Consider the following 13690-nt stretch of genomic DNA (forward strand, 5'->3'; position numbering starts at 1 on the left):
ATTCTTATATTAGCCTTACATTGCTACTAAGTATGTTTTGCTTGTGCAATTGGTAGTCCACTTATTTAGTTGTTTTGTTTAAAAAGCGTTTGTTGCTTGTGGTTCTCTGACTTAACTATCATGTCTGTTTTTTATTAATGACTCCTAGGAGAAAGGGAACACCCCACTCCACGTGGCTGCCAAAGCCGGGCAGATTTTACAGGCTGAGTTGTTGGCAGTGTATGGTGCCGACCCAGGCACACAGGACTCCAGTGGGAAAACCCCCATTGATTATGCAAGGTAAGAGAGCCAGATTCTACCTATCCTTCTCTCCATTAGCAATTAATGATGCTCTACGATAGAAGAATTCTACTGCCTAGCCATTAAAATACATGTTTACAAATTAGCACCTTTTGTTTTTGGTTAGTTGATTAGTGATGACTGATTCTGACCCCATTTGGGGTTTTCCTGGCAGAGATGCTAGAAGTTTGCTATTTCTCTCTTCTTAATAGTTATATTAAATTAAAAACTCAAATTCTCTGAATTCTTGAAAATTCCTCAAAGTAGCCATTTACACACACTGTCTTTGATTCCTCCTTTCCCACTTATTCTCATTAATCTGTCATCTGACCCTACCACTGAGCTGGATTAATCTCCTCTCCCAGATTACTATGGACCTTTTGAACTGCTGAATCCTTGGCTTTTCTTTATCTTCCTCCTGATTGCTGCCCCCTGCCTGTGCCTCCTTGGTCCTCTCCTCCTCTGGCTTACTTGACAGTTCTGTTACCTGCTTCTCTGAAAACCTAGCTTGCAGTTCCATCCACATCCTTTTCCTTTCCCCTGAAACTCTGTCCAAGCCCATCTTCTCTGCCATCTGCATTCTTCCATCACTGTCCTAGGGAATCTCATCAGCCTTCCTCAGCTCAGTGATCAGCTCTGCACAGGGGCCTTTCAGTCTTAGAGATCCAACTGCATTCTATGCTAAGGCTCACCTCTCACCTGAGCATCTGCTTACTGACCATCACTCCAGCCAGCATGAAAGTGTCTGATGTGGTCCCTGACCTTCCCTTCTCTCGAAGGCCCCCCAGGCTGTCTCCTTCCTCTCTTTGACTCTTCTTGTCTTATCACCAACTGTGCGTTGTCAGCATACCTTTGGGGCATTTCACCGCATTCCCTTCTCAGGATCTCAGCCCTGCTGCCCTCAGCATCCCTTCCTCAGGCTTTTGGGATGGATTTGTAATCGATCTTCCAGCTTCTTCTAGTTTCCTGTTTCTCTAGATCCTCCTCCACACCATCTCTGACTTCCCATGCTCTTCTGCTCAGAAAACCTCAATGAATTTCTGTTGTCTCTAGACCCAAAAGCAAACTCCTTAGCCTGACCTGTGCAGCCTCCTACAGGCTGACTTCCAACCAGCCTCCCTGCAGATCCCCTATTGAGGCAGTTCCTCATGGGTTCAAACCATGCCCCATGGTAGCATCTATCTCCCAGGATTACTGTCCCTTTGCCAACCTTCAAGTGGCCTGGAAATGCTGGCCTTTTTGGAGCCTCTGTGTTCCAGCCCATTGGAGCTCCAGGCTCTTCCTCAGATGCCTGCCCTATCTGTTGGGGTGTGCTCAATCCCTCTGCCTGAGAGCAGAGTTCAGTTTGATTTGGTTCTTCATTCCCAGCAACTAGGCTTAGACCCTGAGGGTGATTGAAGAAGGGCTTGTGTTTGAATCTGATTAAATTCTTTGCCATGTATCTGTTTCTCAAGTGAAAAGGGATGGGTTCCCTATTGAGTGCAATCCTGATTTTGTAAAGGTGGCTGTAACCCAGGATGCTGGGCCCTTCCCCATAGAAGGAGGCCCATTGTTCCACGACATCTGATGGGATCAGACTTTGGACGTGGCCTCAGAAGCGCCTTTGTCCTTGTGTCTTCTAAAGCCAGCGAGCCCCAAGTGACAAAGACTTTGGTTTGTTTTTTCTTGGCAGACAAGGAGGGCACCGAGAGCTGGCAGAGCGTCTGGTCGAGGTGCAGTATGAGCTCACGGACAGGCTTGCCTTCTACCTCTGTGGCAGGAGGCCAGGTGAGCAGGGCCACAGCCTTCCTGCTTCCACTGTTACTGGGAGGGATAGGCCCAGGCCAGCTCTAGTCAGATTAAGGAACTTTGCACACAGTCCCTAAAGTGAAATTATAGATAATTGCTTTATGGGCCAGAGGCCAGAACATTTGATTTTCACCCTCTCTCCTTTTTATCCAGAGGGTGGAATGTTGGAGAAGAGTCAAAAGCTGACTGCATAGCCACTCCATAAATTGGAGCTTCTTGCCATATTTAGCATATCTTGTGGTTAGATTTGGTTATTGAGAAGAAATGGGAAAAGCTAGCCTTCTAATTATAATCTCTGTCATGGTGTCAAGATTATCCACAGAGATAATGCCCTAGAAACAGGATTCATTTTCCTAGAATTAGCATGTCAGTGGGGCCTTGCTATGAAGCTCTCAAGCTATACAGACAGGCCTTTTCATTTACTAAAATGATATAAATTCTTTCTTTCACTTTGCCCTGGTTGGTGTTTGTAATGTATTTCCAAAATGGTATTTGCCAACAGAGATTATCCTGGTAATAGTGTGATATTTCTGGCCCCTGCTCATGCCAGAAATGGCCTCTTATTCATTTTGTATCATAGAAACCCACAGAGCAATGTTTAGCAGCAAACATATTGACAGTTCACTGGCACGTAGGAAGGCATTTGATCCTAAGCCAGAGCACCATATAGGAAACTAGAGTGGGGCTGAGTCAGTAGGAAAGTCTAGACTGTGGAAGTTCCCTCTTAGAGCAAAAACAACTTCCTTCCCCAGCCCTGCTTCTAGGAGATTACATGCCATGTGATTAGTGGAGGGCAGGGCCATAATCCCGATGAAGCCCAGCAGTCAGTGGCATGTGAGCCATCCCTCCCCCGACTAGGTCACCTTTCCCAAATGACTGTTTTGTGACATTTGGAAAGACTAAGATGTAAGGATAGTGGAGGAGGGGGGCTCACATCCTTGTCTTCCACCTCATTGTCTGGACCTTTGTATCCCCAAAGGTCCTGCTAGAGTGACCCAAAATGGCAGCTCTGACAAATTAAGTGGAAAAGTGGAGAGGAATTAGAAAATGGGAATTGACCTAAAGTCACAAGTACTTTTTCTTTTCCCGTTTCCAAGGCATGAAAACAAACCTTCGGTTGGTTTCTATTTCAGATCACCAAAATGGACAGCACTTTATCATACCTCAGATGGCAGACAGGTAGGATCACCTACATTCTCACATGTATTTTACACATCCCTGGTGTTGTTTCTAGTGGCCTGTGTCTCATGCTTTTTTGGAAAATGCATCATAACATAGTCCATACATTTTTTTCTTTTATGGCTTTGCAATTGGAAATAAGACAGCTGTAAGTAAACCACTGTAGATTGTAGTTATTTATAAAAAATACGCTGTAAATAGATTTTCTTGGGGAAAAAAAAGGCAAAACTCTCCTAAATTTCCATCATTATTTTCACCAGTTGATGGGTCAGTGTCTCTCCTCTTAGAAGGAGAATCCTTTTGCTTCTTGACCCATTTCTCACCTAAATAAATGCTGTAAGAACTTCTCCAGGCTGTAGCCCCCAGATCCCTCTAGTTTTTTAAAGGAGAATTCCTGAAGCCTTGACGCCGAGTTCTGAGCAGAGAATCCTCCTCCCCTTGCCCCCCCCAACCATAAGCAGATCCTGCTTTCATTTTCTTCCTTCATCAACTGTAACTTCTCCCTCAAGGTATCAGCTTGAAAGTTGTCTGTTGTGTTTTAATTCACAGGAGAATCTTTGACCGTAAGATATTCCTAGCATTTAATATTTCTGCAAGAAAGGGATTAATTTGACCAAAGAATTCTATTTAGCATTTCCTATTGAGCTTTCCTGGGGCATCCTATACTGCTATGTTTTCTGTCGGAATTATGTCCCAGGGTTATAATTAAATATAATAGTATAGGTTGGGAGTGTTAATAGTATCACCATGAATTGTATTATAATTAGTTATAATGTGGGACACTTAGAAATATTAATTAAGCTTTTACATAGCTTGTGAAAAAGGTTTTATTTTTTCATATTGAAATTTGTATTAATTCTGTGAATTTTCTTAGCAGCCTGGATTTGTCTGAATTAGCAAAAGCTGCTAAGAAGAAACTTCAGTCTGTGAGTATCTCTCAATATAGTATATATTTTTTTAAACCCTTACTGTTCCATTTTAGAATCAATACTCTATGTTGGTTCTAAGACAGAGATGCAATAAGGGACTAGGCAGTTGGGATTAAGTGACTTGCCTAAGGTAACACAGCTAGGAAGTGTCTTGAAGCCACATTTGAAATCAGGTTTTTTTTGTCTCTATATCTGGCTCTCTATCCACTGAACCACCTAGCTGCCCTTCAATGTGTATTGATATTATTATTATTATTTAAACCCTTATTTTCTGTCTTAGAACCAAAGAGTCTGAGATTAGATTTAAACTCAGGACCTCCCATCTCTAGGCCTGGCTCTATCCAATTAGCCACCTAGCTGTCACTCAATGCGGTGGGGTGGGCCAGCCTCCCACAAGGGATGGGTCTTGGAGGTGGGACAGTGTCGGTGAAATGATGGATGGGACACAGCTTTCGCATTCTACCCACAGCACAGGTTTCACAGAATAAACTGCTCCACCTAGGCTGAGGCTTGGCTTTATTTTATACCCTCATGATCACACATCTACTTGGCACACAGTTTCATTCTCAACATATATGTTTCCATGGAATCTAACAACAGACAGGAAGCCTAGGGAGATAGTCAATGAAACATTGTTGCTAAGGGCAGGATCAGTGGGTAGAATCAACATGACCCAGATATAGGTTGGGGAATTCAGAGCACAGATTTGCCAGAAGTTTTTATGCCTAGACAAGAGGATCCAATCTAAGTGGCTATATAAGAATCCTTAGGTTTAATTTTGTAAGTGGGCTCTCCTAGTAATATCGTAGGGGGGCAGTTGGACATTTGTATTAACCCTGCAAGCATGTTGCTCTCATCTATTTTTCCTGGGGCTAAATAAGAATAGTAATCATAGCAATTCCAATAATAAGGGGATGTTTATAATGAAAATCACTTAGGAGGGTTTCAGTGGGTGTTTCCATCCTTCCTGGGGGCTGCTTTGCAGTCTCCGGTTTCCACATGGACTGTGTCAAACAGCATGGTCTTTGATGGCTCCTGACACCTCAATATATTAATAAACTGTAGGGTGGGAATCATGGAAAATACCAAGAGCTGTGGAACTAACATCATGACCTGTAAGGTTAAGTGAATTTTGCAGCGGCTTACATGATGAGACCCATAGTGTCACAAGTTGTGTAATGTCCCTATTGAGGCCCCGAGGTCTGGGGCTCTGGCTTACTAATTGTTCATTTGACACAGAGTTGGGAGACAGAAAGAGCAGGCCCATTGGCTGGCAGGTTCCCTGCAAACCTGGACCACCTAGAACATTGTGGAGCACAATCAAATGTAGTATGGATAAATACAAATTTTAAAAATCAATTCCTAGGACTAAAATGGAGAACAAGGCTAGGGCTGAATAGAAATTTAACTGAATAAAAAATGCAGGCATTTTGATTATGGTTGGCCATTTCTTTATGAGGTATGGCAGCCAGGAAAGTTTTGGGTCATTTTAGGAGAGTTACAGGATCCAGAATTGAGGAATACCCACTGTGAATTGAGAGATGATACCCACTGTGCTAGTCTGCCCCATCAGATCTTATGGAGGAATGGATGGATGGGTGAGTGGATGGATGCAAGAAAAGACATTTTAAAAAATGTTTTTAATTTTTTTTTGGAAAAGGCATTTCTTAAGTGACCAAAGGCTTTTTAAAAGCCTTTTAAGACTTTGGTCAAGAATGTTCATTCATTCCTTTCTGTATTGTAAAGGAGTGTGCATTCTGTGGGTGATATGTGGCAGAGAGAATTTATTGTAATTTTAGTGTTCATGTAATCCTTGTTTCTTGTGTTTCCTTTTTTTTGTTTCAGCTAAGTAACCACTTGTTTGAGGAACTTGCCATGGACGTATATGATGAAGTTGACAGGCGAGAAACTGATGCAGGTGACTTACACTGGATAAAATGGATGTTTTTCCCCTCAGGTGGCAGTTGGAAGGAATATGCTCCTTTTAAATAAATGTTTTGTTTGGCTCATTTTTAATGATTAATGTTACTTTCTAGGGAGCTCCTTCATCAAACCATATTTCATTTTGACTAGATTGACTTTTTTTAATAACCCATACTTTCTGTTCTAATATAATTTCTAATTGGGCTAGGCAATTGAGGTTAAGTCACACAGCTAGGAAGTGTCTGAGGTCAGGTTGGAACCAAGGTCCTCCTGACTCCACGCTTGGTGCTTTATCCACTTTGCTACCTGACTTCCCTGATTAGGTTGACTTTTTTTAAAAAAGAAAACAAAAACAAGACATTTCCAGTCTTCTGCATAATGCAGGAAGTTCTTATTGTTCACCGATGTGGTAAAGCCTGTGGACCCTTTCTCAAAATGAGGCTTTTAAATGTATAAAACAAAATACTCTGGCTTAGAAAGGAAGCCAGTTATTTTGAAGTAGTTATCAGCATACATTTTTTTTTAAAGCAGCTAAGTTCATGGACTTCAGTTTAGGAGTTAGGAAGCCCTAGAGTAATGGGAAAAGATTGTCATAATCAGCATAGTTGTTGTTACACATTGTAATGAGATGCCATCTCTGGCCCTTTTCTTCTCTCCCCTGACTAGTTTGGCTTGCTACTCAGAACCATAGCACTTTGGTAACAGAAACAACAGCTGTTCCCTTCCTTCCTGTGAATCCTGAATATTCTTCTACAAGAAACCAGGCAAGTAAATTCTGTGGATTTTCTTCCCAAATATGTGGTGTTTCCTATTCTTCATGAGTGCAAGGGGTTCTGATTTTTAATAAACACAAATGAGCGGTTACAGTTTAGTATAATCCTTCTCGTCGATGCTAGAGAAGCTCTATGTTCCTTGACATTTTATAAGCTCCCATCCTGTTCCCTCAAAAGTTCATTTTAATTCAGATCAATTTTTTACCACCAATTTTGATTAAACTCTGGATTAGAAGTAAAAAGAAAACATTAAATGTGGTCATTTGATTTTGCAAACAGAAGTCAATGGGCAGTGTAAGAGTGAATAGTCTTATGAAACCCACATAAATGTCTGTAAACCTATTGGGAAGAGAAGCTGTCAACTTCTCTTTCAGCTGTGATTCTTGTGCTCAAACCCATCTGACCTTCCTGAAGTCCTCCTTTGCATCATCATGTGGCAAGGGGTCTCTGGGTTCTTGAAAGCTATGCCAAGTTTAGCTCAGGTTTTGGTAGCTCTTAGCACATTGCCAAGACCTGGAGGAGGGCCTAGTGATGAGCTTTCCTCTGAGAGCTGGTGTACATCAGCTTATAGGGTGATCACCAGAAGGTTGACTACCAGGAGATGGATGCTTTGGGCCACCAGTCCTTATAGAGGTCTCATGGAGAGGGCATTGTCTGCGTTGATGGAGAGAGGATCCACGCTAAAGAACTTCAGAACTTCTAGGAGCACCTAGCTAGTGCTTTAGGACCCCCTCCCTCAAGCCACACAGATCAGAGCCTGACCAATGAGAAGGGAAGTGTGAACCTTTGAAACAGCTGGAAATACTTTTCATCATTTTCTGTTCCTCAGGGCAGACAGAAACTAGCCCGGTTTAATGCTCATGAATTTGCTACACTGGTCATAGACATTCTGAGTGATGCCAAGAGGAGACAGCAGGGGAACCCCAGCACTGGTTCAAAAGGTGAATAGATGAAACCTCTTACCTTGTCTTACTTTCCTTTTTGATAGACTTAATGCTTAATGTCACCATCATTGCCTGACTGATCTGGCAGTGGCTAGTGCTATGTGCTGTTTGCTAGATTGTAGGTAGACATTTCCCCTGTCCTATGGGTTTTACCATTGACTGACATCACAACACGGGGGAAAGTCCTCCAGGTTTGAACCTCCTTGTACATCATGCTCACTTCAAAGTCATTATCTACTATTTAAATTTATCTTCCTGGATCCTGATTCCTCAACATCCCCCTTTTCAGAGATGACGTTTACTGTTATCCCCAGAGTATAACTTGAATTTGATTAAGAAGGGGGAAAACACCCACAAGTATTTGAAATTATCTCTTGTCACTCACTGTTAATTTTCAGAAGTCCTTACAAAGGTCCAAGATTGAATTTTCAGACCATTAATAGTCTTTTTTTTTTTTAATCCTGAACTTCTGTCTTAGAATCAGTACTGTGTATTGGTTCTAAGGTAGAAGCTCAGTAACAACTAGGTAATAGGGATTAAGTGACTTGCCCAGGGTCACACAGCTAGGGGGTGTCTGAGAACAAATTTGAGTCTAGGCCTGGCTCTCTGTCCACTGAGTCACCTAGCTATCCCCAATAGATAGTTTTAATTTTAAAGGTCCTGATATTATAAGGATTATTGTATTTGAAGGGAAAAGAATGATGGGCATGATTTAGCTGTTCCTAGCTGGATCTCATAGGTAGCTTGCACCTTCACAGAATATCAGATTTGAGAGCTTCCTCCCAAGACTTTCCATTCTCACCTATAGGACCTCTAGGAGGGCCTGGCTCTTACTTGCATCATGTTAGCGATCCCTTTGAGCTTTCTGCCATCTGCAGCGTGATGATTATTTAACCTGTGATAAAAATGATAAACATCAGAGGACCAAGCACGGATTCCTGGTGCACTCTACTGGAGACCTCCTGGCCAGCTGACGTGGAGCCATTAGTGATCACTCTTTGAGGGTGACTATTAAGCTGATCCCAGATTCATCCAGTTGTATTAACATGTCATCCACAGTTCTCCATCTTTCCCACCAGAATCACATGAGCTACTTCATCAAACTCATGGTCCAGTCCACACAGATCCTATCACATATCTGTGACTGACTGGCTGAGTCACCCTGTCAGAAAGGGAAATGAGGTGAGCCTGGCACAGTCTTCTGGATGAAGTCATTCTGCCTTTAAAATTGCTGCCTCCTTTTCTAGCCATTGCCCACCAGCCTTTTAAAGATTAATTTTTCCCAGAAATTAGTCAAACCCTCTTAACTTTTTTGTAAGTTGGGACACGGACCCTTCTCTGGTCTCTTGGTACCTCTGTCATTTCCTGTGATCTTTCAGATATGAACATATCTTAGTCATATTCAGTGCCCAGTCCTCTTGGGCCAGTCACCAAGAGGACCTTAGTCCCCTCTTACCATCTCCTTCTTTAACAGGTGGATCAGTTCCCAGTTAGTCATTTTGGTTCTCTCTTTTCTCGTGTGTAGAATGCCTCAGTGGAGAAATCTGAAGCCAGAGAGGATAGAGTAGCTCTGGTGCCCACCTTGTGCCTAGGCAGCATCCCTGGGCCTTTGTGTACCTTCTTTTCTGTGTGGAACAGCCAGTAAAGCTCCCTTTTGTTGACCTTAGCTTCCCTGCTCAAGCCTATCTTGTTCTGAAGCTCCTGCCACTACTTGTATAGGACTGGACTGCCCTCTTCTGGCAGTCCTAGCTTAGCTCCTGCCACTTCTACCTTCGGGGTAAATCTTCTCAATATCTAAAGGACTGACTTCCCTGAGTATTCACATCAGTCAACTATTTTTTCTCCTCACTGGAACTGATCTCCTTTGGGTCTTCAGAATTTCACCACTCCCTTCTGGACTGACTTCCTCTTAGAATGGTAGTTCATGGAATCCTGCCTTTCCCTCCTTCATCTCCTTTGGAATTAGCTGTCAGGCTGTGCCTGGTCTGATTTTCCTTGATCATAAACCTTGAGGAGGAGCCATAGGTCAGGGGCCGGGCCTCAGCCCTATGTGTTCAAAAACTCCTACTTTTATCCATTTCCCCAGAGAGGGTCAGTTTGTAGGCGCACTGTTTGATGCCTACAATCCAGGGGACTTAGGAAACAAAAGCTTAACCTGGTGACTTCTTTCCAGCAAGCAGAACACTTGTGTTTGCCACCTGGGAATTAAGCTGCTTGGGAAACTGGTTAATTTGTATATTGTTGGGTGAGCACGAAAGCAAAGCCCGGCCATTGGAACGTTTTGTGGGTGTTCCCTGGGCCGTCACTGCTGTCTTCCTCAGTGCTGAGGAAGCTCCTCTCTAGGTTCCAGGCAGAGCAGCACCTTCTCTTCTTCCATTCACCTCAGACGATGGCTATTCTGAATTTGTCATCATTAAGCATCATTGAGTGTTTCCTTTGGAGAGGAGGTTGTGGTCAAAATGACTGAGCCTTGTGCATCTCGGGGGTGGGACATAGCCACAAGGGAGGCTGCTGAGTAAGACTGGGGACCCTGAAAAGGTGTCCTGCCTGGAGTTGCCTCCCTGTGGCTGGTCACAGGACGAGAGCGCTCGGGCCTTATGCTGTGTGGTCTGGCGGGCTTCCCGAAGGCCTGGTCAGCTGGTCCTAGAGCAGCTTTCCTGGATCCAGGCCTGCCCCCGTTTTTCTGTCTGAGGTCCCTGTGTTTGATTTTGTTGGTAGACAACGTGGAACTCATCCTAAAAGCCATCGGCAGCCAGCCCAGCATGGAGAGTCAAGATAACGACCAGCCGGACTATGACAGTGTTGCCTCTGACGAAGATCCTGATTTGGAAACGACCATGAGTAAAGGCAGCAGGCAGAAGGTGGGCCACAAGGGAGGGCGGCCCCTTCAGCCAGGCTCCTTCCCATTCCTTCTTTGTCTGCAGCATTGTGTGGGGTCAGACTCAGAGGAGAGGTGAAGGCCACCGTCTGCCTCAGGTCACCAGTTTATTCGTTTTGTTTGACATCCCCCCCCCCCCCACCCCATTGCATTTTAATCTGGCCCCGAGAGGATTTGGGAGAGAGTTTGCCACCTCGGCCATCCAGTGGGTCAAGCATAGGTTCACATCTTGTCTCAGACACTGCCTCATATCAGTAGAGCTGATAAGAAGATGGCTCCTCTGGGGCAACTAACTAGGTGGCTCAGTGGATGAGAGCCAGGCCGAGAGACTGGAGGTCTGGGTTCAAATGTGGACTCAGACACTTCCTAGTTGTGTGCCCCTGGGCAAGTCACTTGCGCCTATTTGCCTAACCCGTACCCCTCTTCTGCCTTGGAGGAACTAATAGATAGTATTGCTCATAAGACAGAAGGCAAGAATTTGGGGGGGGGGATAGGAGTACTCCCTCCTAGGGTAATATAATGCTAGTATCATATAATAATAGTACAATTTATAATGATAATATTATATGATACATATAATAATAATAATATATAATACAGCCCTCCTAATGAGGCTCCAGGCAGAGGGCATTGGTAAAGCATGTGACTACCCTTGGTATTAACACTTTAGAAATGTCACCTCTTAGTATTTTACTAATAATAGGTTCATTTTCTGTTGGAAAAAGCTTCAAGAGGGGAAAGGAAAGGACTGTGTCTGTAAGAGCTGGTTGGTTATCAGTGAGCCTTAGCCTCTCTTGACCTAGCCATAAGCATTCCCATTGGTACCTCCAGATTTTTAGAAGTAATGAACATAGCTGGGTCTGGGTTCAAATTTGGCCTCTCACTTCCTGTCTGTGTGACCTTGGTCAGTTCATTTAACCTTGATTGCCTAGCCCCTTGCTGCTCTTTTGTGTTAGAATTGTTCCTAAGATAGAAGGTAAGAGTTGAAAAAAAAGTAATGAGTCCCAAATTCATGAGAAATGGAACTGTAGTTGCAGAATAGACCTGGAGGGGAATTCTGGGCTCTCAAGTCCCACCCCTCTCACTTTACTGAGGAGGAAGCTGGGACCCAGAGAGGTCCCAGTCACTTTGACTTTCCAGTCACACAGGGAGGAGTATGCACATATATGGCCCAGCCAGGGTTTGGACCCAAGCCCTCTCAGCCCAGGTCAAGGGCTCTTTCCACCCAGCCATGCAGTTTGCCTCGGGCTCCATTTTAAAGGACACTGAGCAATGGATTACCAGACTCAAAACTGATCTCATTAGCAAGGAACCAGGACCTGGGATAAAATACCAGCCCCAGAGGTCAATCCCCATCTGCCAGCCCCCTGGATGAGGCTTAGCTTAGTGGTAGGATGCTCAATGCCTAATCAGTTTATTTTTTAAACCCTCACCTCCCATCTTAGAATCCATACTGCATATTGGTTCCAAGGCAGAAGAGCAGTAAGGGCTAGGCAATGGGGGTGAAGTGACCTGCCCAGGGCCACCCAGCTAGGAAGTGTCTGTGGTCACATTTGAAACCAGATCTTCTTGTCTCCAGGTCTGGCTCTCTGTCCACTGAGCCATCTGGCTGGCCCTCTTATTTAAACCCTTGGAGCTGTGGGCAGCCATGGACCTCTGAAGGCACCCCCATCCTGCTGACTCTTTTCCTCATGGTGTCTCCTCAGAGCCTAGATTCCGACTTGTCAGACGGACCAGTCCCGATACAAGAGTTCATGGACGTCAAAAATGCTTTGGTGGCTTCCGAGGCAAAGATCCAGCAGCTCATGAAGGTGAATAACAGCCTGAGTGACGAACTGAGAGTGATGCAGAAAAAGGTAACAGATGCACCGCCAAAAGCCCGGTTTGCTCTGATAGTCCGTGATGTCCTCTGAGGACAGGCAGCTGCGAGGATGCCTGCGGTGTCAGGGGAGAGCTGCCTAGTGACCTGGATAAGCACAAAAACCCTGGAGCCCGGCAGCCTTGGGCCGTGGCCTCCATGGTGGCCTCCGGGCAGAAGCTAAGTCCCTCACTGCCTCCTGGGGCCCGGCCTGCAAGGGGGAGACGCCTAGAAGCAAATGCCTGCTAGAGTGGGCGGCTAGAGACCATAGAGGTGACTGAGTTCAAACCTATTTTACAGGGCAAGAAATAGAGACACAGCTAGGGGAAGCAGCCTGCCCAAGGTGAACCTTTCTAGGTGCCCGCTAGACCCTGCCACCATTTATGCTACAAATGATAAGGGCAGGACAGGAGCCCTCCGTGGTACAGTTAGCCAGTGCCCAGAGGTGGCAGAACAGGCCTTCAGAGAGCCCGCGGCAGGAAAGGGCCGACGCGGGATCGGATCCCAGGCTTCTTGAAGTCAGACCTACTGCTTTCCTCCTCTTCATGTTGTCTCCAGGGCAGGCTAAGCATCTGCCTCCGTTAGTGTAAAGTAAAGGCGTTTCAGAGCTTTGAGGATTCCTTTTTCTTAGCCTTTCTAGTCTAAATTGGGATGTAGAGACCAATGGCTAAGGACCAGGCTTAGCAGTAATTCTTCAGAAAACTGATGAATGGGGCAGCTGGGTAGCTCAGTGGATTGAGAGCCAGGCCTAGAGGCGGGAGGCCCTAGAAATCTGGCCTCAGACACTTCCCAGCTGTGTGACCCTGGGTAAATCTCTTGATTGCTTAGCCCTTACCACTCTTCTGCCTTGGAACCAATATGCAGTATGAGTTCTAAGACTGAAGGTGAGGATTTAAAAAAAAAAGAAAGCTGATGAGGCCGAAGGGACCAACAGAAACAAAGAGTCTCTTCTGGGGGACTCCTGGCAGGTCGCTCATAGTGATGGTGAGGATGCTGTTTCTGGATACTGGTCCAGCTGATCATGTGTTACAACTTCAGTGCTAAGCGGCATGTCAGTCATCAGGATGAGTTTGTCCTTCCAGAGGAGCCTTGCTTTCTGCAGTGAGAGCATTGCAGTCTGGTGAGGCATTGGGCTGGGA

The 13690-nt window shown here is 44.9% G+C and overlaps 1 protein-coding gene across 16 annotated transcripts in view; it reads left to right on the top strand.

Annotated features, from left to right (window-relative positions):
* GIT2 (GIT ArfGAP 2) overlaps positions 1-13690 on the top strand; it is a 49803-nt gene that overhangs the window by 20376 nt on the left and 15737 nt on the right. For 4 of the 16 annotated variants that reach the window (XM_007490411.3, XM_007490416.3, XM_007490418.3 and 1 more), the window contains exons 6-14: positions 149-279; positions 1952-2046; positions 3165-3246; positions 4121-4172; positions 6021-6093; positions 6765-6862; positions 7701-7812; positions 10534-10676; positions 12400-12549. In XM_007490411.3, coding sequence (XP_007490473.1) covers positions 149-279; positions 1952-2046; positions 3165-3246; positions 4121-4172; positions 6021-6093; positions 6765-6862; positions 7701-7812; positions 10534-10676; positions 12400-12549 — 936 coding nt within the window. The remainder of the gene's footprint in view (positions 1-148; positions 280-1951; positions 2047-3164; positions 3247-4120; positions 4173-6020; positions 6094-6764; positions 6863-7700; positions 7813-10533; positions 10677-12399; positions 12550-13690) is intronic. The other 12 variants (XM_007490414.3, XM_056821586.1, XM_056821589.1 and 9 more) reach the window with 7 other exon arrangements.

This window comes from Monodelphis domestica, chromosome 3, assembly GCF_027887165.1.
Source record: "Monodelphis domestica isolate mMonDom1 chromosome 3, mMonDom1.pri, whole genome shotgun sequence".
Lineage (NCBI taxonomy): Eukaryota > Metazoa > Chordata > Mammalia > Didelphimorphia > Didelphidae > Monodelphis > Monodelphis domestica.